Raw genomic sequence first — 27,079 nt, 5'->3', positions numbered from 1 at the left:
GCATTTGCATGTGATAAGCGCTATTGGCTTCCCGGGGGGGGGGGGGGCTGGATATGTGTTTTGGACGCACTAATCCCTTATAGAATAAGAGGTCGTGGACACGCATCCAAAACCCGCATCCAACCACAGGTTAAACAGTGTGTTCGGCTGAGCGCACTGTATTACATCGCCCCCTATGTCTTTTCATGGTATTCACCATCCTCTGTTCCCCCGCCAACCTCCTACCCGCCTCTCGTCCGCCACCTATCCTACAGTGCTACTCTTTTCCTCTTCCCCCAGGAAGTTAATCCTCAATCAGGCAAAAAAAATATATAAAAAGCTTCTCGCCTCTTACGTCTGTTTCCCATTCCCAGGCAGCAGCTGGGTTAGGAGACTTTAACAGGGCAATATGGGGAGGTTGGGCAGCTTCGGGTTCAGTACCAAGAGAAGAACAAAGCTTAGCAGTAACAGCAGGTTTAGGGATGAAAGTAGAAATCTCTATTTTGACGAAAGCAGAGAGGAAATAAGCTTTTACTTCCCTATGCTGCAGCCACAATCGCCTTCGGCTTCTACCCTGCTGTTCCTGTCACCTTTGATGGGCTCTGCCGAGGCGTCATCACGCTGCGCCGGCTAATTGGGCAAAGCTCCAGGCAAAGGGAAAAACCGACAGCAACGTTGAGAGCTGCTAGCATTTGATTGCCCAACTCAAAACTAACTCAACCCGCACAACAATATTTTTTTTTCTTGTACAACGAGGAAAAAAAAAATAGCCCAATCTGGGAACACAGTCTGCACGGTCCCTACCGGACTTCAACTCCCAGGAGGCCACGTAGCATTGCCATAGTAATCGCGGGGCAAAGTACAATGGAGGGCAGGCTGAGGCGTGGCATTGCCCAGTTTGCGCGAGTATAACCGACCTAATAATAATGACAGAAGGAGGGAGATAAGACACTCACTTTTTGACGGAAGCAAGGACGGGGAGAACGGGAGTGGATAGAAATAAGGACAGGCTGAAAGGAGACAGAGAGACAAGAACGAGGAACAAAGCGGATGAAAGGGCACACACACAGAGAGATCAAGGGGCACAGAAAGACCGACCCAGACATTGAGGCAGATCAGGACTGAGTGAGAGACAGACAGACGGGCGAATGCAAAGACCGGCAAAGAGACAAACGGAGAAGCAGACTCTCAGATTCAAGAAACGTTTTTGGCATGACCGTTTGTACATTCCGATAGAGTGACAGTAGGCAAGAGGCAAAATACTAATAGAGAGAAGACCAACATGCAGTACTACATGATGAGCCAGTGACCACCAGAAGAGAGAGGAACTGCAAGAAGCAAGATCAGCAGTCCCCTGTAAAATAGGCGAGGGCTACAGTAGGAGAAGCCGTGCTTGCCAAGTTGGAGGATCGGCAGAGCCGCTGACACCGAGCCGGTTGTGTGAAATGACGAACAGCCCGGAACTCCCGCTGGAGGTAATGTGGGTGATATTTTCCCGAACCGGACAGCGCATGTAACGGGGAGAAATTTAATATTTTCCTGAGGATGGAAGGCATGTTTCCCGAGAAGTGGGTTCTTAAAAGGGAACCTTAAAAAAGTGCAGCTTTTCTTAGCAAGTTAGCATTAGCTTGCTTAGGGATGTGCACTGATTTATTTTCGTGTCATTTTTCGTTTTGGGTCGTTATCTGTTAAATTTCGTTTTTAGAATGGGTACTGTAGGGATGTGAATCATTTTTATAACGAATTGAAATATCGTACGATATTTCTTAAGTCATATATCGGTTAAAAACTAGAAACGAACACTTTTTCCCCAAATTTTCCTGAAAAATCGTTTTTTGGGTTAGTGCTCGCTAACAAAAAAACGTTTATTTTTGTTATTTTTTGTTAGCGCGCACTAAGCCGAAAACTGATTTTTCACGAAAAAAAATCCATCGATCCATGGGAAAACGAGATTTTCCCAATGCCAGACGAACCCGAAAGCGGGAACGATCGGGCACCCGATTCACATCCCTAGTGTTTATTTCAGGTTTCCCTAATTTCGGACTTAGTGCACACTAATAGGACTTAGTGCGCACTAAGTGGATGTTAGCGCGCAGTAACAAAAAATGTTACCAATAAGTTAAAAAGTGTCAATTGGGGAGCAGTTTGTTAGGTTCTGCAGAAGGGATTTCCCAGTCTACGTGGGGCCTGTTAAAATCACCAACAATCAGCACCTGGTCCTTCTTCCCTAATTTCTGGATGTCTTTAGATCTCTGACAAGTTTCTCCGACTGATTGGGGCGGGGGTCTGTAAACCACTCCTGTCAGAATGGGAATACCATCTTCTCTTTTTAGGGCTGCCCACAGAGCTTCCTCTTTGCCCCACTTTCCAAGCATTTCAGTAGCTTGGATGTTGCTTTGAACATAGATTGCTATTCCTCCCCCTTTCCTGTCCCTTCTTACTAAGTTATATCCCGGTATGGCTGTGTCCCAATCATGCGCATCTGTGAACCACGTCTCTGAAATGGCAGCAATGTCCAAGACTGCTTCTGCCGTAGTGGCTTGCAGTTCTGGAAGTTTTTTGCTCAGGCTACGAGCATTTACGTACATAGCCTTCCAACTACTCTCACTTATGTTATTGTTCCCTTTGGACTTTTTTTTTTCCTGAGATTTGCTGTCCTGTTCTCCTGTTTCCTTCTGCTTTGGGTATGGGTATGGAATTGGATGTGGATTTTGGGGGGAGGGGGGGGTTGTTAATATAGGTGCGTCTTGGGCTTGAAAATTTTGGGAAACACTGCTGTAACGCGTAAAGTCCCAATAGGCCCAGACTTACATTCTGAAGTTTTGGTTCATCATAGTGTATGCACCACAAGCATCTTTACACTACCACTGTAAATGGGAAGTAAAAGAACTCTATTTCTTCTGATAATAATGCTCTTCATCTCATTCTTCAGTGATTTTTAAGCTTGTACAGTGATTGAAAAAAAACTCCACCAAACTTTGAAGTTTTTTCCATCCTTTCATTTCATGCTTGCAACCATAGTATTATTGCATTATGTGTATACATTGTGTTTCAGTTGTAGTTATGCAATGCACATGGTTTTATTGCTGGTGTTGTATGGTTAAAATTGTGTTACATTCCAAGTTGCTTAAAAAATTAAAAAAGTAAATGGGAATGTAAGATTGTCGGGGATTTTTTTTGGTTTGTTTTGATTGAGTGTTTGTGTAAGTCTCAGGGAGGTGAAAATCTTAAGTCATTGTGTGGATGATGTGCTGCTTTTTCTCAGAAAACAGGATGTAGAGCTGCTGAAAAGTGATCTCAGAATTCAGTGCATCACTCCTTTTATAGTAAATCTTCTTTGACCTAAACACGAAATATTGCAGGGGATTAATTGTATTGGGGAGGCATGCTATGCTTGATTCATCTCTTCTGAAGCTGGAAAGGAGGCAAGGGAAATAGTTAGTTGGGAAGGCTACTAAAATGGCCAGTGGTCTTTGTTCTAAAGGGTATGCAGACAGACTTAAAGATCTAAACATGTAAACCCTAGGGGAAAGGCGAGAGAGGGGAGAGATATGGGAGAGACATTCAGATATCTCAAAGGTTCCCATGCACAGGAGGTGAGTCTCTTTCAATGCAAAGGAGGTGATGAGATGATGTTGATTCAGGAGTAACCTTAGGAAATATTTCTTTATAGAGAGAGTGGTGGATGCATGGAACAGCCTCCCAGTGGAATTGAAAACAGTACTTGAATTCAAGAAAGCATGGGATAAATACAGCGAATCTCTAAGGAAATGATGGGAATTATAAAGCTAAATTAATTGGACAAATGGGCAGACTACATGGGCCATATGGTATTGTTCTACTGCCTTGTTTCTATTTACTTTTTAGACTGGAGCAGAAATTGCACAAAGGATCAAATAAGGCAAAAATGAACACATAATGAAGCATTTTGTGCTTGCCCTGCCCCAAACAACAGGATGTACTAGCCATCTCATTATCTTATCCATTTTTTTAAATTATTTATTTAATGATTTTTGTATACCGGCATTCATGTCAATACATATCAAGTCGGTTTACAACATGAATCAAATGTTGGTTACTACATTTGCGTATAAAAGGGGGATAACTTTTAAAACAAGTTCACTTAAAATATAAAATTTGTCTCAGCATAAGCTAAAATACAAAAACTATGGATCAAAGCACATCTTAGAATACAAATAAAACTATAGATCAAAGCACATCTTAAAAATACAAAGTGTAACATTCCCTTGTTTATCCCTTGTCAGACATGCAAAACCATTGCAAAGGCAGACAAACCACATTGAACATGCTCATGTCATGTGTCAATGCAAGTAAGAATAAGGAAGCCTAAATGTCCTGTCTACACATCTCGCTCCATGCTATTTCATTTACATACTCTGAAAACACTTAGCTGCCCCTGCTCCATATGAATCACTGAGGAAAACTGGTACAGTAGGATGAAAATGAGGCATCCCAATCCCTCAAAACTCTGAAAGCAACTGCAGGAACATTATAGTATCAGCTGTCCCTTCATGTGCTAATACAATGCATGAGTTTCTTTTGAAGATGCAGTGCTTTTCCAGCCACTTTGAGTCGATCCATTCAATACATGTGAATATTTTTTTTTTGACACTGACTGACTAGTGTTTGCCTAATTGTATGGAGCTTTTTTTTTTTTTTTTTAAATATACGTCCGGATTTTAAAAGGTCAGCGTGCGTAAAATCCAGGGTTTATGCGTGTGGCCAGGCCTTGTGTTTGCCAAACGAATTTTCAAAGAGTCCCAGCCACGCACGTTAACCCCAGTTCGCGCACAGGTGCCGGGCCTCTTCAAAAGGGCGGGTGGGGCAGGCTGAGACAGCGCCATTGAACGCTGTCCTGAAGACTTGGGTGCCGGCAGCCAGCCAGCGTGTGTAACTTACTTCAGCTCGGGCCCTGAAGTAAGTATTAAAACAAAAAAACAAGGATAGATAGGTAAGGTTTAGGGGGTAGGAAGGGAGGGAGTTTAAGTAGGGGGTAGGGAAGATCCCTCCCAGTCCACTCCTTAATTGGAGCAGACTGTTTGGTCTGGCCGTGCCCAGCACAGTCCAGTTCCTGGTATTCACCCCCTGTCTTGCCTCGGCCAGTATCTAGTTCCAGTTCCAGTCCAGTATCTTCCCTTGCAAGTTTCTCCCAGTCTGTGCTCAGTACCTTGCATTGTCTCTGTCTGTGCTCAGCTCCAGTCCTTGTTCTGTGTCCAGCTCCAGTATCCAATCCAACCCTGCTCCAGCCTCTCTCTCTGTCCACACTGCCAGCCTTGCCTTGTCCGGCCTGTCCAAGCCTTGCTTCACTCACCATAAAGTACTGCCACTGCAGCCAAGACTTGCAGGCCCCTGGAACCCGAGGGCTCAACCTGTGGAGGCAGGGGCTGGCTAGGCGGAAGGCTGGCCCATGTCTTGCCTTGCAGTGCTTAACTACAACTGGGATGGTGTTCCCTGAGTTTAGCCCAGCACACTGTGATAGACTGATTGTTCTGCTAGATATTTGGGACACTGAAAAAAATTGAAAACCCAGGATATGACGCAGAAAGAGCCTTTAATAGGATCTCCTGGTCTTATTTAGAAACAATTTTATATAAATGTGGCTTCATTGCCCTTATTTATGACTATATTAAGGTCATGTGTTTTAACTCTGAAGCCAGGATATGGGCAAATGAAGTGTTGTCGGACTCTTTTTTTCATTATCAAGAGGAACTAGACAGGCATTCCCACTGTTACCATTGTTAGTTTATATTAAGTTGGGACTACTGGTAGTAAGGTTGGAAGCACTAGCAAATGAAAACAAGGAAGGTCCCAGTCCTGGACTATTAAAATTATTGGAGTAGATATTAAAAAAAAAAAAAAAAAAAGCTGGCCTCCTAAATTTAGGCCTGTAAATTAAGTGCCTAACTTTTCAGTTGAAAATTCACATAAAGTTAGGCCCCCTAAATTTAGACCTGCTATTTATTTGTCTAGATTTAGGATCCTAAATTAAATGCCTAGTTCTGAAAATAAGTGCTAAGCTCCTAACTTTATTTTCCTATCCTAACTGCACCTCCATAACCGGCCACGTTTTAGGCTCCTAATGAAAGTAGGAACCTAAATTTAGGCACTCAGCCCAGTAAAATTTTAAAAGGGCTAGGAACCTAACTCCAAACGTTAGATGCCTAAACTCTTTTGAAAACTTGCCCCACAGAGAAAGTGACGATATCTAGTGAAGATGGCTGCATAATCCCTAAGCTCTGCATTGCAGGCCACTAAAATGATCCTAGCCGACAGAAACAACTCTGCATCCAGAATATAGATTACCAAGGCCACTTAAAAGATGACGCATCGGAAGAAGGCAGTCGACCTAAAAGAATTTTCCTTTACTGGAGCAGTGATTCTCCAGAAAGAAGTAGGCCAGGATGGCAGTGCCGAAATCGAGGCAATGCGCGAATCAGATGGCAGTGATGACGAGACTTGGGGCAGCAAGGGAGGTCTAACCAGGCCGACTTCCTTGCATAGTTCAAGGACTTGAAAGATGATATCGCCGCAGTGAAGAATGAAATACATGTGGCAGTTGGTGAGTTGAGGCATGAGGTGGATGATCTGGAGCAGAGGGCCAATGAGCAGGCAGTTGAGATGATGCAGGCAGAGAAAAAACCTTCAGCAGCTAGTGCTAGGTAATAAAGGACTTAGAGAACCATTCACTCAGAGGCAATATTTGTATTAGGGGAGTGCCCAATGATGAAGATTTTTCTGATTGTGTTCAGATCATGAAGGATATATGTGGGTACATCCTCAATTATGATTCCTCCAACAAAGAGGTTCCTGAAATTGTGGTGGTGGGCAGATCGGGCACTGGGGAGACCTATTCCCAGTAAACCAAAAGATATAATAGCATGTTTACATTATTTTCCCACTAAAGACAAAGTGCTGCATAAAGCTAGAGGAATGGATGCAATTACATGGAAAAACTGGCCCAGTCAGAGATATCTAGGCAATAACTTTACAGCGACGTAAAACCAGAAAGTGCGCACAAATCAGGCTATGATCTTCTTCGTACAAGAGACAACTTTAAGATAAGAAATGAGCATTTACTTAAAAGTAAATTTTTCCTGCATATTTTCTTTCAGTCTAATAATATCCAACAAAAACATGAGGGAGTGGGCATTATGTTCTCACATAACCCACGTTTCGAGGTGATAGACTGTAGAAGAATTAAAGAGGGTAGATATTTAACCATGAAAATTAAGATAACTAATATCGTGTGAACACTGGTGAATTAGATATGCTCTGAATTCTGGACAAGGAAAGTTCTCTATAAAGCTGAGAAACAATTGAGTGACATGTTAGAGGGTTATGTAATAGTTGGGGGCGATTTCAATATAACCCTGAATCCAGATGTGGCCAATCATCTCTCCGATGTTGATCTGCTGAAAGCTCACAGAATCCAAATTGAAATTTTTTCTCAATTCTTGGGGGCTTTATGATATTTGGAGGATACAGAATCATTCTACTAAGGACAACACATGTTTTTTTCCAGAGTTCCTAAGTCTTGCTCTTGAATAGACTTATTCCTTATCAACAAACTCGGTGTTCAGGATTGTAGAAAATCCAGTATGGGCTCCATAATGTGGTCAGATCATGCCCTTATTTGCTGCGATTTCATGCTACTATTGCAAAAAGAGAAGAGACAAAAATTCTGGAGATTAAATAATTCTTTATTGAATGATAATCAGATATGCGCAGGAGTTTGAGACGATATACAGGGATACTTCCAGCTCAACGGTAATAGGTTACAACACAGACACTCTGGGATCGTTTCAAGGCAGTCATGCGGGGAGAGCTGATATCCAGAGCAGTGGCGGCTGAGAAACAAAAACCAAAAAGACAAATTAGAATTAGTTTGAATTTTTGAACGTGATATAGATTGGATGCTCAAAAGAACTTTGTTTCCCTGATGCATCTGTTCCGCACATATTAAATCCTGGGAGTCACTTTGTTTTCTAACAGCTAAACATTTGAAGAGCTGTGATTTTGGGTCCCTCTGACGCAGTTGTACGAAACACAGTCCGTGTCGGGGGACCGTGTAACCCATTACAAGCTTGGAAATAATTGATGATATATCTTTGAAACTATAAATAAAAATCTTTTAAAGTTTGATGATAATGGACTTTTGAGATTTCTCTGCCCTACTGTATTTTGTTTTTAGGCAGTCTGGGTGGGTGGGGGCATTCACTTTACTCTATTTACCCTAGAGGAAAGGCAAGATGGGGAGACATAATAAAGACATTTAAATATCTCAAACGTTTCCATGCACAGGAAGGAGGCAAACCTCTTTCAAAAGAAAGGTTGTATAACAAGGGGTCATGGGATGATGGTGATTAGGAGTAATCTTAGGAACTATTTCTTTCAGACAGAGGGTAGTGGATGAATGGAATGGCCTCCCAGTGGAGGTGGTAGAAACAAAAATAATATCTGAATATCTGAATTCAAGAAAGCATGGGGTTAATACAGAGGATCTCTAAGGGAGGGATGGGGATTCGTAAAGCTAAATTAATTGGGCGGATGGGCAGACTAGTTAGGCCCATACAGTCTATTTTTTTACCTTTATGTTTCTGCAAGTATCCAAATTCCCAATAGTTTATTTCTTATATTTCACTCCCATGTCTATCTGGCTAATAACGGGTTATGGACTTTTCTTTTAGGGACTTGTCCAGTCCTCCTTTGAATCCCTTTAGGTCAGTTGCTTTGACCATGTCCATAACAAATTCCATAGCTTGATTGTGGCACTGAGTGAAAAAATGCTTCCTACAATTTGTTTGAAATTTGCCTGTTGATAATTTCATGGACGGTCCCCTAGTCCTAGTGTTATTTGAAAGGATAAATAACTGTTCTCTATTTACCTGTTCCACCCCACTCATGATTTTATACATTTCAATCATGTCCCCTCTGTCGTATCTTTTCCAAGCTAAAGAGCCCTAATCTACTTAGCTTTTCTCCATAAGGGAGTTTTTCCTTTCCCTATATCATTTTTGTCACCTTTCTGTCACGATTTTGGCTCCTCCTATGCATTCCCCCCATCAGCAAGCGCCGTCACTGGGCTATGATCAACCCTGATTTAGCCAATGCCTTGAAGGCTGCATGATGCAGCAGGACCCCCTCTCTCACAGATTGCTTAGTGCCTCGTTATCGAGTCACTTCAGTTCCTTGTTTTGGCCAGCCTTATGCCTAGCCTTGTTTCCTATATGGCCTATTACTGGCCTTCTTGCCTTGCCTTGTTTCAAGTGTAGTCTATTTAGGGCTTCTTGTCTGGATCTGTTTTGTCGCTATTTGTTCGTTTTCCTAGTTCCTGTCCGGGCCTCCGTGTGGCCCTCCTTGTCTGTTGCCTGTCTTTCCTTGACTTGTTTTGTCATGTGGTTTCTGTTTGCCTGTGTCTATGTGTACCTTACTCTGTTCTTGTCTTGTCCTGTTCTGTCTTAAATTGGATAGTTACCTGCTTAAAATGGCACAGATCAGCTAAAGGGCAGACCCATGAGATTAAAGACTGGGTCGGGCAGGGAACATATTCTCCCCCTCTACTCTTTTTAATTTTCCGAGGGACAACCCTTCCTCCTCCCCCCCCCTTTCCACCTATCAGTGCTGCACCCAATCCATGTAATTAAAGAAAGGTAGGTAGCCAATTCGTAGCATACAAAAGGTTGAGAAACACTGCTGTATCAATCAGCACACCTTTTTCTACATGTTTTATTGGCACCTTCGTAAAAAAAAGTAATAGATTGGTAAGGCAAGACTTCCCTTTGTGAAAACTATGTTGATTTCTTCCCCATTAAGCCAGGTCTGTATGGCTAGTAATTTTGTTTTTAAGAATATCTTCTATCATTTTGCCTGGCACAGTGTCTTGCTCACCAGTCAATAGTTTTCTGGCTCACCCCTGATCCCTTTTTAAATATCTGTGTTATATTAGGCACCCTCCAGTTTTCAAGTTTTGTGGCTGTTTTAATGATAGGTTAGTTACAGATTACTAGTAGCAGGTTAGCAATTTCATGTTTGAGTTTTTCAGTATTCTAGGGTGGATACCATCCAGTCCTGTTGACATGTTATTCTTTAGTTTGTCAATTTGATCTATTGCATCTTCCTTTATCATAGAGGTTGACTTTAGTCTCTCAGAATCATCACCATAAAAGAATGTTTTCGGTGTGGATATATTCCCAGCATCCTTCTTAGTAAAGACTGAGGCTTTTTTTCTGCTGTTTCCATGTCCTGCTGAACATCCCTTTGCCCCTTGGTCTTCTAATGACCTAGATAACATCGTCACAGGATTTAGCTTCAAATGTACTTGAAAACATTTTTATTATTAGTTTTTGCCTCTGTGACAAGCTCCTTATCAACTTCTCTTTTAGCATGTCTTAACTGCTGTTTTACATTTAACTTGCCAGTCCTCATTTGCATCTGCTTTTCATTTTTTGATTGATGCTCTTTTGGATTTAACTGCCTTTTTCACATCACCATTAAACCATGCTGGCAGTTGTTTGGTCTTCTGTCAACCTTTTTTAATGTAAGGTGTACCTTTTAACAGGGCTTCCAAGATGGTATTTTTAAAGGATGCTTACACCTCATGCAAACTTTTAACCTTTGCAACTGTTCCTTTTAGCTTTCTTCTAATTTCCTCAGTCTATCGTAGTCTCCCTTTTTATAGTCAAATGTTTTTATTGACTAGCAAAATTCACAATAGTAATACAGATACAGTGTTGGGATTCTTCACATACCAGATCAATGAAAATACATTTGAACAGATTAACACAGACAAAACAATAATTACCCCTGGTGTCAGCATGATAAACAACACATACATTACTCTAAATAATGTACCATCCACAAGATATGACAAAAAGTAACAAAGGTCATGTTAAGTCATTTAAAAGTTGATTCTTTGATCTGTGGGGCAGTCTATATATGCAGACCAAATATGCAAGTATTCAGCCTTCCGTCTGGGAGAGACCAATTTGGCCTCAATCTTCTCAAAAACTGCCACGTTGTGAACTATATTTCTCCAAAAAAGTAAAACTAAGAAAGTTTGGATCCCTCCAGAAGTTAAGAATGGTCTTTTCCCCCATTAAAAAAAACACTTTCGTAATCAAAGTTTAACAAATTTATTTCCAGGGGAAAAAGAAGAAAAGTCATCAAATAAGGGAGTGGAAGGGAGTGGGTAGTGGAGTGCCTCAGGGATCTGTATTGGGACCCTTACTTTTCAATATATTTATAAATGATCTGGAAAGAAATACGACGAGTGAGATAATCAAATTTGCAGATGACACAAAATTGTTCAGAGTAGTTAAATCACAAGCAGTTGTGATAAATTGCAGGAAGACCTTGTGAGACTGGAAAATTGGGCATCAAAATGGCAGATGAAATTTAATGTGGATAAGTGCAAGGTGATGCATATAGGGAAAAATAACCCATGCTATAGTTACACAATGTTAGGTTCCATATTAGATGCTACAATCCAAGAAAGAGATCTAGGCGTCAGTGGATAACACATTGAAATCGTCGGTTCAGTGTGTTGCAGGAGTCAAAAAAGCAACAGAATGTTGGGAATTATTAGAAAGGGAATGGTGAATAAAACGGAAAATGTCATAATGCCTCTGTATCGCTCCATGGTGAGACCACACCTTGAATACTGTGTACAATTCTGGTCGCCGCATCTCAAGAAAGATATAATTGCGATGGAGAAGGTACAGAGAAGGGCTACCAAAATGATAAGGGGAATGGAACAACTCCCCTATGAGGAAAGACTAAAGAGGTTAGGACTTTTCAGCTTGGAGAAGAGACTGCTGAGGGGGGATATGATAGAGGTGTTTAAAATCATGAGAGGTCTAGAACCGGTAGATGTGAATTGGTTATTTACTCTTTTGGATAATAGAAAGACTAGGGAGCACTCCATGAAGTTAGCATGGGGCACATTTAAAACTAATCGGAGAAAGTTCTTTTTTACTCAACGCACAATTAAACTCTGGAATTTGTTGCCAGAGGATGTGGTTAGTGCAGTTAGTATAGCTGTGTTTAAAAAAGGATTGGATAAGTTCTTGGAGGAGAAGTCCATTACCTGCTATTAAATTCACTTAGAGAATAGCCACTGCCATTAGCAACGGTAACATGGAATAGACTTAGTTTTTGGGTACTTGCCAGTAGTATAATGGGTACATGAACAATCAAACTGATTGACAGGTGAGATAAGGATGACAGCAGCCAATCAGCGTTCACTTCCGGTCTAAGCCCTGCCCACGCCACACCCACTCCCTATAGAAGTGAATGGGGGCGTAACCACGCCCCCTCCCGCCTCGTCCCACCCAAGGCCCCGCCCTTGGCCCCACCCCAGACCCCATCGATGCTCCTCCCCCCAGTTTCTTTAAATAGCCATTCTGGTCATTCAAAAAGAATTATTTTGAGTGAAGTTCATCTTACATAATCGCTTAAAATCAGTTTCCTCACCTGTCCTCTTATCAATTCTTCCCTTTATCCTAATAGCCTTTAGTAATTCACTGAACTTTGCTTCTCTGTTGTTTTTCCTGAAAGCTGAAAAACAAATCCTCATGTAATGGCCTTACCCACCTCCCATAAAAAATTAATAGTGTCTCCAGGATATCGTTAACTTTAAGAAACTTTCCCCAATAGGAGATACATTCTCTGACAAATTCCATTGCCTTGTAACAAAGATTCATTCAGTTTGCATCTACCTGGGCCTCTAGAAAAACATGGCCATTCCTTGTGCGGTAGAATTTTAGTATAAATACTGTATGCTTTTTTTTTCAAATAAGACCAAGACCGGGATTTGTGTCATGGGTTTTAGTTTGAGGGGAGCAAAGCTCTTCTGTGATGTCATCTAGCACAGCAGAAACCAAGTGGCTGGTGGGCAAATCTTCAGCGGTTCCTCGAACCTCCAAGACTAAAATCCAGACTGTGGGGGCTATGCCGACCCCTGTCTCATAATACCATGCATCTGGCACTTCACTGACCGGTCAAGATGCAGGTTTTATACGGTAGGATATTTAGGGCTTGCTTCACCTCTCCTCTTCTGTGTCTATGAGAAAAAGCTTAGTGAATCGGGTTGTTCGTCATAAAGCCATCCAGCTTTCCTGATGTTTGTTATTCATTTTATTGCAGCATTTCACCAGCTGAAGTGGGGTTTCTCTCAAGCAGCCTCTCTTCCCTTCTGGTTAATTCTCCCCGTCATACAGTCTGCCCAGAAAGAGGTGAAGTCAGACACACACAGGAGTCTGATTTCACTGCATGACTGTGCTGGGAAGAAGTTCTTATCCAAACCATACAAATACAGACAGGAAGTCATTTTGTAACAGCTAAGGTTGCCAGATTTTTCATAAGCACGGGATGCTTGTTACAGTCGGGGGGGGGGGAGGAGGGTTTGTGTCCCTCAGCGTTCTGGGCTCATGGGCATTGTTAGCTATGGGCCTGTGCCCCGAGTCCACTCCAAGTTGCCCCAGCTCTCCCCTGCCAGAGCTTAGAAATTTGCTCTTGGCCTGTCTTTCATCCTCCTCCTCCTGCGTCCCAACCTGTCGCTTAAAACTTGTGTTCCTTCCGGCAGCCGCTGACTACTCTTGACCTCCTGTCACAGCCCCCCCCCGGTTCATACAGCAGTATGGACGTTCCCCTGCAGCCTCACTTTCTTCTTGGTTTTTGCCTCCTCACCTTTTAAGACTGTTCCCTGCAGTGAGTGCCCTTCCCCTGCCTTCTTCATGGGCCTCCTGTCACCCTGTGCTAGGGGAGGGAGCTGCAGGGCCTGTCTGATCATGCACATGGGCTCTGGCTCCATGCTGCATTTCCTTTCTGTTGAGCTCTACTGTCTCCCTGTGAGTCTGGCTCCACTCCAGTTAGGGCAGCGTATCCCTGACAAGAGGCACCCCGGGTCACCGGTCCCAAATTAGGGACAGCCCCTGAAAATCGGAGACATCTGGTAACCTTATAACAGCCTGCATAAGAAAGTTAGCAAATACGCACCTAAGCAAACTTTATTCCAAAATTACCCACACACAGTTACACCTGCTACCTCTTGCATAAAACATTTTCGGGAAGATTTACATGCATATATCTGAAAAGCCAAACGTTTGCCCGTAAATCCAAACCCTTCTCCAATTTCGCCCCTAGGAGTGCCTGCACTTTTTAAAAAATTGTACAAAAATATATAAGGGCAACACATAGGACTAATATATGACACTACAAATCAAAAAAGAATCCCATGAGCCATAAAATTATCATACTACTGTTAAGACCAACATGTAATAATTTTAATGAAAAACCAACAGCACTGCCTTGACATTCATATTGCCTTCAGCCGCCTTACCAGCCCCAAGGGTGCATACAGAGGAGCCATTATAATCATAAAGCTCCGAAAAACCATATGTACTCTATGATCAATTATGGGATTGAATGCTCAACAATTTAAAAAAAAAATTAATTCAGTAGAAATGTTAAAGAGCTGTGTACTGGGTGCAATAAAAAAAAGTCCTTGACTTCTGAATATAAAGTTTTTAGCCTATTAAAAGTCAGACTTAGGCACATATTTGCCATCTAATGTATGCAGGCTTTTACAAAATTAACCCCATAACGTATAAAAAAAAAAAAAAAGAAATGGTAGCAGGGTGTTTTAATGTAAACGTGGCCGCCTTTTATGGGGTGGGGTGCAGGAAGTCTGCCTGGGGCTGTCTCTGTGGCTGTGGTTTTGCTTTGACTTCTCCCACTCGCTGGTATCCTCATTGCAGATAATCCGTTACATCCTGAGTTTCCTGTCTCACTCAGACCGGAAGGAGGCCTCGCTTGTGAATCGGACCTGGTACTTCGCAGCACAAGACTCTCAGCTTCAGGTACAGCCAAAACCTTTCCTCCAAGGGAAGGGAGAAAGGGACTGGGGCGTGGTTTGGAGAGAGAGGTCAAACTTCAGTCAGGAAGAGGAGGAGCTAGAGCTGGGTGTGAGTGCAGGTGAAAGTCACTTTTGGTCTACCTGTCTGGCTTTTGGGGAGGGCGGTTTTCAATGCTATTTACTCGGGTGTTCCATAGCGCAGGTGTTGGGGGACGTGCACAGATCAGGGAAGGAAAACACGCCTGTATTGCCTTTTCCGTTGTTCCAGGCAAAAAGTGTCTGCACAAAAAAAGCAGGTGCCCATGTCCGAGAGCACTTTGTACCCGCTGCAGGTTTCAGCATGAAAGTGTGTGCATGCTTCCAGTCCACAGGCAAAAAGCACCCGTGGACTTTGTTTCAATGGGGACAATTTGAAAATTGATTTCAGGGCTAATCCAAGGAGATGTAGATTGCAGGGAAAGTTTAGCCTCTGCAGGCTTCTCTCCCACCCCACACACACACACACACACACACCATAGGATCCTTTTCAAAGCCCATTCGTTCCCCCAGAACTGACCATGAGTGATTTTTTTCTTTGTAAGAATACATTTAAAAATCCTAATTTTCTGAAAATGCAAGATGCTTATTCCTCAGATTAACCTGCAGCACTAGTAATGCTACATATTATTTTTCTAGCACCATATGACGAGGCGGGTGAGCCTTGGGCCAGCAGGCTGGTTATTGTGGTGGTCTGTAGGGATGTGCAGAGGGACGCCATACGTTGCATTCGGGATTCGTATTCGTCGGGGGGGGCAGATACGTTGCATTTGGCAAGGGCCCCCTCCCCCAATACCTTTATATGTTAATTCTTATTCGTTTCCAGGTTAAAATTAAGTTAACTACAACCCTCCTGACCCACCCAAGACTTACCAAAACTCCCTGGTGGTCCAGCGGGGGGTCCGGGAGCCATCTCCTGCACTCACACCCTCGGCTGGCCGGTATTCAAAATGGCACCGATAGCCTTTGACCTACTATGTCACAGGGGCTACCGGTGCCTTCACATGGCCATCGACGCCATCTTGTGCTCCTACCATGTGACAGGGGCTGACCAATGGCACCGGTAGCCCCTGTGACATAGTAAGGGCAAAGGCTATCTGCGCCATTTTGATTACTGGAGGCCGACGGCCCGAGTGCAGGAGATCGCTCCCGGACCCCCACTGGACTTTTGGCAAGTCTTGTGGGGGTCAGGAGGGTCCCCCAAGATTTGCCAAAAGTCCCTGGTGGTCCAGCGGGGGTCCGGAAGCGATCTCCTGCACTCGGGCCGTCGGCCTCCAGTAATCTTCCATGTTAGTCCCGTTGGACCTATGGCTTAAACAAGGCAATCTATTAGTGGGGTCAAGGGAATACCATGGAAGCACATCATTGTATCATAATCACTCTTTTGAACCGGGATTTACTAACCCAGCTTTTCAATCATGGCAGCTAAAATGGATTACATGTTGGGAACACATCTGTGGTCACAATGGAATCTTCCTTTCCCAGAAATTCAACTTCGCTTTGCGTTGCCAGATACTATTATATACTCTTATCTCCAACTGCGTCACTTTGCCTCAAAGTCAATGATAGGTACCCATTTACAACAAGGCACCTCCGACTTTAAAACCTTATGTAAGAACGCGGACAGAACTACTAAATTGCTATCAACCTTATATACTATGCTGAGTCTGATGTCCCCTACGAAACCTACACACATAAGGGCATGGGAGGAGGATTTTTAGCAGAGTTTCTCTCAAAAGGAATGGGAAGAGATGTTCAGCTATATGTGCAAAAGCCTCATCTCAGCCTCGCTCATAGAGGTCAATCTTAAAGTACTATTCAGATGGTATTACTACCCACTTAGAATGCATAAGATATCCCCGGCCTATTCCAGCAAATGCTGGAGAGGATGCTCCGAGGTAGGCTCGCTCTACCATATGTGGTGGGAATGTGAATATATAAAGAATTTATGGGTGACTATTATCGCCTGGTTGAGAGAGATTCTAGCAATACCCCTTCATGTGCTGCCACACCATGCACTATTGAATGCCTCACTCATTCAAGGAGCAGAGAACGAAAACACTCTAGCCCGATACATATTCACCGCTACCAGGAGTGTAATCGCACATTTTTGGAAATCACCCCAGATACCTTCACCCTCAGATATACACCAAAGGGTTGTGAAAATATATATACTGTCTGAGATATCTGCTTATAAGCACAAAACCAGGCATATATTTGTGAAAATTTGGAAGGCCTATACGGAGTGAAAGGCAAATTATCAAAATACTGTTTCATGATACATACAAGTAACACTTGGTTATAGAGAATCACCACCTTTATTGGTTGTAGCACTTCATTATACATCCCAACGACAAAAAAAGTAATTGGGGGAGGGGGGCGGGTAAGGGAATGGGAGGATAGGGGAGAGAGAGGGATGGGTTTGAGTCAAGAAAAAGTAGCTATTGTTATAGGTATTAACACTCTTCATGTACCCTAGAGCTGGCCAAGGTTGGGCCAGTGAAATTTCTGTTGCAAGGTTAAGGTTTACATTTTGATGGAAATGGAATTGTAAGACTATGATGTAACATGGCCAATTGTATAACATTTCTTTTTGACATTGATGTACAAAGTTGAATACACTTGATGGTACATGTATGTGAAATATACAATAAAAACACTTTAATTGAAAAAAGAAAAGGTTTGGACAAATTCCTGGAGGAGAAGTCCATAAACTGCTATTAGTCAAGATTACTTAGGAAATAGCCACTGCTTATTCCAGTATTAGTAGCATGGGATCCATTTAATATTTGGTACTTGCCAGGTACTTGTATCCTGGATTGGCCACTGTTGGAAACAGGATGCTGGGCTTGGAGTACCCTCAGTCTGACCCAGTCTGGCAACTTCTTATGATAAGAAAATGGCAGCTCACCACTGATCATGTAATAATCAACCAGTTCAGTGTATCTCCTTGGTTATTCCTTTATAGCTGGTGTCAGTTTTAAAAATTGTCCCCATTAGGCTAGCAGGAGCTCAATAACATTAGTATCCTGTATTTTTACAGGATCATTCTTGGGTGGCTGATTGTGATTGTTGAATTTAATTATCAAAATGTCATTGAGCTCAAGTACCTACTGTGCCCTGAGTCTTTTAAGTACCTAAAAATGCCTCTGATGTGTAATCAAGTTGCTTGCATACTCTTCCTACACAATCCCCCCAGATGATTTTCAAAAGCCGATTTATATGCCTAAACCAAGGTTAATGCTCATAAATCCTTTTGAAAATTACCCCTAAAGTGTCTAAATGGTTAGAAACTGGTTGAGTGGAAGGCGAAAAAGGATATGGTAAATGGATGTTTACCCATGGTGTGCCACAAGTATCAGTTCTCGGTCCAGTTGTGTTCAGCATTTTCATAATCGGCATTTTATAAGAGCTATCAAGAAACTTTTGCCCTTGTGGATGATACCAAGATCTGCATCAGGGTAGACACCTTGGAAGATGTGGAAAACACGAGGCGGGATCTAGTGAAACTCGAAAAAAGGTTTAGAGTCTGTTAGCTAAGATATAATGCTGAAAAATGCAGGATCGTGCACTGCGATTGCAAAAACCCAAGGGAACCATACAGTATAGGGGCTGAATTTCTTCTAGCCACAAAAGAAGAACAGGATCTGGAGGTGGTCATATCTGATGATAAAGTAGGTAAGGTGATCACTAAAGCCAGAAGAATGCTTGGATGCACAGGGAGAGGATTAGTCAACAGGAAAAAGGAGGCAATATTGCCCCTGACAATTTCTGGTGAGACCTCCTTTGGAGTATTATGTACATCTCTGGATACCACACCTTGAAAAAGGTATAAACCAGATGATTTCAGTCCAGCTACTAAAATGATCCACAATCTCCATCATAAAACATGTGGGGATAGACTTAAAGATCTAAACATGTATGCCCTAGAGGAAAGGGGAGATTGATAGAGGCATTTAAATGCCTCGAAGGAATAAATGCACAGGAGGCAAGCTTCTTTCAATGGAAAAGAGGCTTATAGAAAGAGAAGTCATGGGATAAGGATGAAAGGAGTAATCTAAGGAAATATTTCTATACCAAAAGAGTGTTGGATGCATGGAACAAAATTCAGGGAAACATGGGATGAGCACAGTCAATCTCTGAAGGAGAGAAAGGGACTATAAAGCTGAGCAGGAGATGTGGATGAGCTAACTAGATAGGCTGCATGCTCTTTTTCTGCCATCATATTTTAAGTTTCAATAATCTCTTGAACCTCATACAGTGAATGGTAGATAGAAATTTTAATGTTCACAACTTTGTATTGCCAACCTATATCATATAACTAACTTATGGGGTTTATCTGGCTAAACTGATCCCTCGTTGGCAAAGTATCATTGATGATGTATAAAATGCAGAATTGTTGTTTTGTTGTTTTATATTCTGTATTGTATTACCACTTGGATAACGTTTTATCAGCGGGATATTACATTTTTATAAATGAAATGAAATATAATTTTGTCCGTTTTTCTTCCCAGCGAAAAGTCATCTACAGCCTTCCTGCTGCCTCGTCTTCTCTCCTCGTCATTCAGGGCTTGGCAAGAAGGTGTGCCTCATGCATCAGTCTGAATAATCTGGACAGCTCCAGTGTATCCAGAGACGTCATCAACTACATCTCATTCTACTTGGGACCTCACCTGGAAAGCTTATCCTTGCATGGCAGTTGCCTGACTGACTCCTCTTTCATAGCCCTCATCCAGAACTGTCCCAGCTTGCGCTCGCTGGATCTGAATGGCTGCAACAGCCTCTTCATGTCAGGGACCCTGCTTTCCAAACAAGAGAATGTCCTTAAAGTCCGAGAGGCTCTGGATAACCTTCAGGAGCTGAACCTGTCTGGTCTACGCTACCTGTCTGATCTTATGTTCAATCGACTGATCAGCTGCACCCCCCGACTAGAGAAACTCTTGCTGGCCCGTTGCCACATTACCTTTGAATTTGATCCCTATCGGGGTTCCAGGAACTACAATTCATCTGCTGTGCTCTCTTTCCGGAATATCCTGATGTTTCTGAAAGAGAGAGCAAGCTACATTAAGACTCTGGATCTGAGTTTCACTGGGATTACAACAGAAGCAGTCCGGTCTTTGGTGCAAATAGAGCAGCTAAGTCTGAGCGAGCTGGCTCTTCAGAACTGCAAGGACCTCTCCTCGGAAGCAGTCAGTATCCTCTGCAAATGGCAGCCCAACCTGACCAACCTCAACCTCAGTGGCTGCTCTGAACTCTCAGACCGTGCAGCATTAGCTGTCTCAAGCCACCTCCGAGGCCTCCAGTACTTGCACCTTGCAAAGATCAAAAGGCTGACAGACGTTGGTCTCAGGGGAATTCGGGACCTTGAGGAGTTGCGGAGTCTGGATGTCTCTGAGTGCTCCCTGGTGAATGGCACTGAACTGGTGAAGGGTTACTCCTTGCCACGTTTTCATCCTAAGCTGGCAACTCTCAGTCTTTCTTGCTGCTCTGTACTTAAAGTAAGTTTTCAGGCCAACAGTGATTTATCTCATGTCATTCATAATATCATCTCCATTCAGACATCTCGATATTCAAAGGCTTTGTGCGAGTAACTTTTGGAGTTGCCCACACAAATTCCAAGATTTGAATGTCTCCTTCCACTGACCACATACATTTTGTGTGCCCAACTCATTGTGTGCACAAAATGTATCTGGATAAAATAGGGTGTTGATGGAGGTGTTTGGGGGCAGGGCTTTATTATAGCTGGTGAGCACATGTATTGCATGCTCTTCAGCTAAAGTTACGCGGAGCTACCCTAAAGTTACCCAGATACCTTTAGCTGGGTAAATTCAGCTGCAAATTTATCCTGCTAAAGGTTGCTGAATAACCAAGTAAAAGTAGCTGGGTAACTTTCTCATTCACAGGCCTGCTGAATATCTAGCTCCTTATTCTTAAGAACATAAGAAGTGCCAAGCTGGATCAGACCAAGGCCCATCGAGCCTAGCATCCTATCCCTGACAGTGGTCAGTCTGGGTCACAAGTACGAGTCAGGCCACCAATAGCTGATCAGTTTCTTGCATCTCTCACTCCCAGAGATAAGTGCTGGCTTTCCCAAGTCTACCTGGCTAATAACAGTCATAGACTTTTCCTTCAGGAATTTGTCCAATCATCTTTTGAACCCGCCATGAAAGTTGCTTTGACCATGTCTTCCGGCAACAGATTCCATTGCTTGATTGTGTGCCAAGTGAAAAAATACTCCATATGATTTCTTTTAAATTTACCAATTGCTAGTTTCATAGTATGTCCCCTAGTCCTAGTGTTGCTTGAAAGGGTAAATAACTGTTCCATATTTACCCGTTCCTCCCCACTCATAATTTTGTAAATTTCGATCATATTCCCTCTGTCGGCTCTTTTGCTTAGAAAACTAATCTGTTTAGTTTTTCTCCATAAGGGAGCTTTTCCAGCCCTCTTGTCATTTTTGTTGCCCTTCTCTATACTTTTTCTATGTCCAAAGCCATTATGATATTCTCAGTTTTGTTTTCTATTCCTTTCAAATAATTCCTAACATTCTATTTACTTTTTTAACCAGCGCCGCACACGTAGCTGAAAATTTCAAGGTATTGTTCACAAGGACTCTGAGGTCCTTTTTCTGGGTTGTGACTTCTAACAAGGAGCCCAGCATCTTGTATCTGTAGTTGGGATTATTTTTCCTTACTTGCATTACTTTGCGCATGTCCACATTAAATTGCATCTGCCATTTAGAAGCCAAGTTTCCTAGTCTCACAGTTCCTTCTGCAGCTCTTCACAAACCGCTGCTGTTTTAATGACTTGAAACAATTTTATTTCATCTGCAAATTTGGTCAACTCATTCATCATTCCTTTCTGCAGATCATTTAGGAATATACTAAACATCACTGGTCCCAAAACAGACTCCTGGAGCACTTCACTAACAATCTTTCTCCATTTGGAAAGTGACCATTTCTTAGCGTCCAGTCAGATGAATCCAGAACAAGTGAGTTATGGACATCTACCAGCAGATGGAGACGGAGCAAAGTGACATCACAGTACATATACCCCTGCAGTGACATCAGCCTGCCAGTATTCTCAGTCTCCAGCAGATGGTGGACGTACATCTCCCTACTGGGGATTGTTTTGATATGGAAAAGGAGAAGTAAGGTAAATATATTTGCCCTGCTCTGCTATGGTGATACCAAAATGTTCCTCCTCTAGTTGAAAATTCCTGAGGCAGTTTCCGTGGTCCCTCAGATGAGTGCCTTGGCCCGGTAGCTGGTTTTTCAGCCGGCGTGGAATTAGCTGTTAAGCAGCTGAAAGGCAGCAGGTCCAGGAAGCGGAGCTTGGCAGTGATGGCATATGCCCTCTCCCCCCGCAGCCGGAGACTGTCTCTCTACTCAGCCAAGTAAGGCTGAGCTCAGGTAAGTTTTAAAATAAAAAAATACAGAGATGGAGAAGGAAGGTTTTTTTGTGCAAGACTTCCTCCTTTCCCCAGTCTCTGTGCTCGGCGCGCCGTTCTGTCCTTCGGCCCGCTCCGTGGGAGGTCAAAGGGCGTAGGGCAGCCTTGGAGGGTTGAGCAGCCTCTGTAGGCTAGGTCCCGCTCTGAGATTTTTTCATTGCATGCCGCATAGTGGGCCTCAACGGCATTTTGCATGCTTTCTTTAGGCTGCCTCTACAGGATTATCGGTTCGGTATGTGCATCTAGCTATGCATCCAGGATGTGCGTCCAGTTTTTGGACGCTTAGGTGGGCCTAGTAGTCTTGCATCCAAGTTAAGCGGCGCCCTAGTGGCTGTCTGCTTACCTGTGTGCTTACATTTTTACAGCGCCTATCCTAGGGGCGCCTAGGTACGAGATGGCTAAGTGTTGGACGCCTGAAATTTTTGGACACTTTAAAAAAAAAAAAAAAAAAAGCTAGAAGCGTGTCTCTGGTCCCCAATCAGTACACTGCCAGCCTAATGGCACTTAAATCTAAGAAATCTAAGCGCCTTTCTCTTTGTTCTGCCTGTCATATTTGGGCATCTCAGCCGCCAGTGCCCGCTGACTTGTGCCAGTGCTGTTTGGAGGCTCAGGGAGAATTATCTTCCTCTGATTTCACTAAGGGTAAAGATGTTTCAGGAGGGATGCCTGAATTTGGAACTTCCCCAACTGATTCTTCAGCAGGGGAAGGTAGCTCAGTGAGTACAGCTCAGGTACCTCCTGGTTTGGATACTTCTACATTTTTGTGGGTAAAATGTTTCCAGGGATTGTAATCCTTTCTGTAGGTGTGGTCATCAGCCCTGTTTAATGATCCCAGGGCAGAGTCGCAGGTGAGAACCTTGCCTGGACCTACTGTTAAGCGCCAGAGTACTCCTAGAGTGGCAGCAGGACTGCCCAATAAACATACGGATGATGACACCGATCCTGACTCTCTTGAGGATGGTGATTTTCCTCCAAGATTAGAACCATATAGGACTATGCTACGGTTCTTTCATAGAGATGAATTACCAGCTCCGATTTCCCAGACCTTGTAAATGCTCGGGGTTCCTGGGACAGATTCTGTGTCCGAGCCAAAGAGAAATCCCATTTTGGTTTCCTTGCATAAAGCCTCTTGTTTTTATCCTGTGATGGAGGCTATTCAAAAATTGATGAATCTTGAGTGGGGCACTCCAGAGGCTAGGTTCAAAGGGGGTCAGTTTTTGGAAGGCCTGTACCCCTTGGATTCAGTGGTAAGAGAACATTTATGTTTTCTGAAAGTGGATGAACTTGAGTGTGCATTCTCCAAGTGGACCACTATTCTTGTGGAGGGAGGAGCGGCCTTGAAGAAAGGTCATGATAGAAGGATTGAGACTATCCTTACGCATTTAAAGCAGTGGCAATACCTTGCAGATCGCTTCTTGTTGTTCCTTGGTGGCTCGCTCTTGTTTGCTTCTCTCTCAGGAGGTCGATGACTCGGGAGTAAACTTCAGGGCAGTTATGGGACCAGTTGCTGCCTTCTTGGCAGATGCGGACTATGATTTGGTCTGCACTTCAGCCAGAGGGGTGGCTTCGGTAGTAGCAGCCAGGCGTCAGTTATGGCTGAGAAATTGATCAGCCGATGCAACCTCCAAGGCTAACCTTACCAAATTGCCCTTTAAAGCCTTGCTTGTATTTGGGAGCGAGTTGGAGAAACTGGCCAATAAGTGGGGCAAATCACCAGTTCCTCATTTGCCAGAGTATCAGAAGCAGACGGTGCACTTCTTTACCATTAGAGGTCATGCTAGAGGATCCAGGGGTTTTCAACCCTATAACGGAGCAACCTTTCAGAGGACTTGACCGTTTGGTAGGTCTCAATCCTTTCATCCCAGACAGCGCAGAATGGGGCACAGGCCTAGGTTGTGGAGCCTCACGAGCCTCCAAATGAAGGTTTGCCGACCCACCCCTGGGAACAGGTGATAGGTGGCTGCCTCTCTCTGTTGTATCAGAGGTGCATCGAAATCACATTGGATTATTGGGTCCTGGAGGTGATATGAGAAGGATATGCAGTGAAGTTTTGCAGTGTTCCTTGGAGAACAGAAGCAGCAGGAAGTCTGTGGTTCCAGTGCCCATGTCTCAAACAAATATGGGGCGATATTCCATTTATTTCATTGTACCCAAGAAGGAGGGCTCCTTTCGTCCCATCCTGGATCTCAAAGGTGTCAACTGTCATCTGCGAGTGAAGCATTTTCACATGGAAACGTTAAGTTCCAGTGATAATGGTCGTGTAGTCGGGGGAATTTCTGATTTATCTGGACCTGTCCAAGATGTATCTTTACATTCCCATCTGACTAGAACATCAACGCTTTCTGTGGTTCACAGTTCTGGGATGCTATTTTCAGTTTCGAGTACTGCCCTTTGGTATGGCCACCACTACCAGGACCTTTTCCTAGGTAATAGTAGTAGTTGCGGCAGAGTTGAGAAAGGATGGGATCTTAGTACACCCGTATTTGGATGACTGCTGATTCAAGCCAAGTCACTGGAAGAGAGCTGCCTGGTGACTCACAAGGTGATTTCCGTATTGCAGGAGCTCGGCTGGGTGGTGAACCTAGCCAAAAGCAGTCTTCAGCCTGCTCAGTCATTGGACTACCTCAGGGTTCGGTTCGACATGAAGCAGGGCAAGATTTTCCTGTCAGAAGCTCGAATTCAGAAGTGGCTGACATAGCTTTGTCTATTGATGAACACTCTGCATCCGACCATATGGTCCTACCTGCAAGTACTTAGCCTAATGGCGGCAACCCTGGAAGTAGTGCCATGGGTGAGGGCACATATGCGTCCTTTTCAGCTCTCCCTCCTGTCTCGGTGGAACACACATTCTCAGGACTATTCGATTCGGCTCCATCTGCCAATAGAGGTCTCATCCCATCTGCAGTGGTGGCTGCAGGCAGACATCTCAGGAGGAGAGTTTCCCTAGCACCACCAGACTGGCTAGTACTGACAACAGATACGAGCCTCCTTGGTTAGGGAGTTCACTGTCAGGAGTTGATGGCGCAAGGGCGCTGGAATGCAGAAGAGTCTCTCTGGAACATCAATCGGCTGGAAGTCAGGGCAGTCCTGTTGGCATGTTTGCAGTTCAGCGACAGGCTGCAGGGTTGATCGGTCCGGAAAATGTCGGACAATGCAATGACTGGCTTACATCAATCAGCAGGGAGGAACCAAGAGCCAACAAATATCACAGGAAATAGTTCAACTTATGGAATATGCAGAAGTGCATGTCCAGATGATCTCAGCTTCGCACATAGCAGGAAAAGACAATGTAAGAGCAGACTTTCTCAGCAGGGAGAATCTGGACCCAGGAGAATGGGTACTGTCGGATGAGGCATTTCAGCTGATTCTGGATCACTGGGGTCTCCGATTACTAGACCTGCTGGCGACGTTTTGCAGTGCAAAAGTTCTGTGATTCTTTAGTCTCAGGAGAGATCCAAAGTCGTTGGGGCAGTAGCCTAGTGCAGAAGTGGCCAGAAGACAAGTTGCAGTACACCTTTCCTCCATGGCCCATGTTGGGCAGATTGATTCGAAGAATTGAGTGCCACAGAGGGATGATGCTCTTGGTTGCTCCAGATTGGCCCACGAGACTGTAGTATGTGGATCTATGGTGGCTCCTAGCTGAACCGACCCTTTGGCTTCCGGCGTACAGAGATCTGTTGCGGCAGGGTCCTGTTCTTCACAAAGATCTGACTCAATTTTGTGTTATGGTATGGCCGTTGAAAGGGCTCACTTGCTGAAACGTGGATACTCTGTGGCAGTGATTTTCCTCTTGCTAAGAACTAGAAAGTTCTCCACTTCCTTGGCTTATGTTCGGGTTTGGCGAGTATTTGAAACTTGGTGTGAGGATTGAGGTATTCTATCTTGTTCGATCAAGATTCCGCTCATTTTGGAATTTTTGCAGGATGGCTTGAATAAAGGCTTGGCCCTTAATTCCTTAAAGGTACAGGTAGTGTCTCTCTCCTGTTTCAGAAGTCAGGTGAATGGTGGATCTTGTCGGCTCATCCTGTTGTGGCCCATTTCCCAAAAGGAGTGAAACGTCTTTGTCCTCTTTTGAGGTTTCCGGTGCCCTTATGGAGTCTTAGTTTTGTATTGGATTTCTTAGCAGGCCCTGCATTTAGACCGATGCGTAACCTGACCTTATGGTTACTGACCTTGAAAACAGTGTTTCTTGAGACAATTTCTTCTGCACGTAGGGTTTCTGAACTGCAGGCCTTGTCTTCCTAGGAGCCATTCCCCCAGGTGACTCCAGGGGCGGTACAGCTGCATATTGTTCCTTCTTTTCTTCTAAAGGTGGTCACTGACCTTTACTTGAATCAGTCTATCTCCCTGCCATCTCTGGACAAAGAGCAGATATAGAGGAGTATCGTCTGTTGCGACCCTTGGATGTCAAGAGACATTGTCAGATATTTGGAGGTTACTAAGCCTTTATGGAAGACAGTTCGCCTGTTTGTCTTTCACGGTGGCACCAGGCAGGGAGAGCCAGCCTCGCGGGTTACCATAGCTCGCTGGATTACGGAGGCAGTCACAGCTGCATACATTGATGCTGGGAAGCCATTACCTAGTCATGTCATGGCTCATTCCACTAGGGCTCAGGCCGTGTCATGGGCAGAAGTGAAATTGTTGTCTCTCGTCGACATTTGCTGAGCTGCACCGTGGTCCTCGTTAAACACATTTTCAAAGTATTATCATCTGGATGTACAAGCCCAGGAAGTCACAGC

The 27,079-nt window shown here is 43.8% G+C and overlaps 1 protein-coding gene across 1 annotated transcript in view; it reads left to right on the top strand.

The window, feature by feature from the left end:
* Nucleotides 1-435: 435 nt before the first annotated feature.
* Nucleotides 436-27,079, top strand: part of LRRC29 (leucine rich repeat containing 29) — a 47,964-nt gene continuing 21,320 nt past the window's right edge. The window contains exons 1-3 of the mRNA XM_029608755.1: nucleotides 436-1,454; nucleotides 14,757-14,858; nucleotides 19,405-20,388. Coding sequence (XP_029464615.1) covers nucleotides 1,425-1,454; nucleotides 14,757-14,858; nucleotides 19,405-20,388 — 1,116 coding nt within the window. The 5' untranslated portion in view covers nucleotides 436-1,424. The remainder of the gene's footprint in view (nucleotides 1,455-14,756; nucleotides 14,859-19,404; nucleotides 20,389-27,079) is intronic.

This window comes from Rhinatrema bivittatum, chromosome 7 (genome assembly GCF_901001135.1).
Source record: "Rhinatrema bivittatum chromosome 7, aRhiBiv1.1, whole genome shotgun sequence".
Taxonomy (NCBI): Eukaryota; Metazoa; Chordata; class Amphibia; order Gymnophiona; family Rhinatrematidae; genus Rhinatrema; species Rhinatrema bivittatum.
The sequence above is the reverse complement of the archived record's forward strand: the minus strand, read 5'-3'. Positions and strand labels throughout refer to the sequence as shown.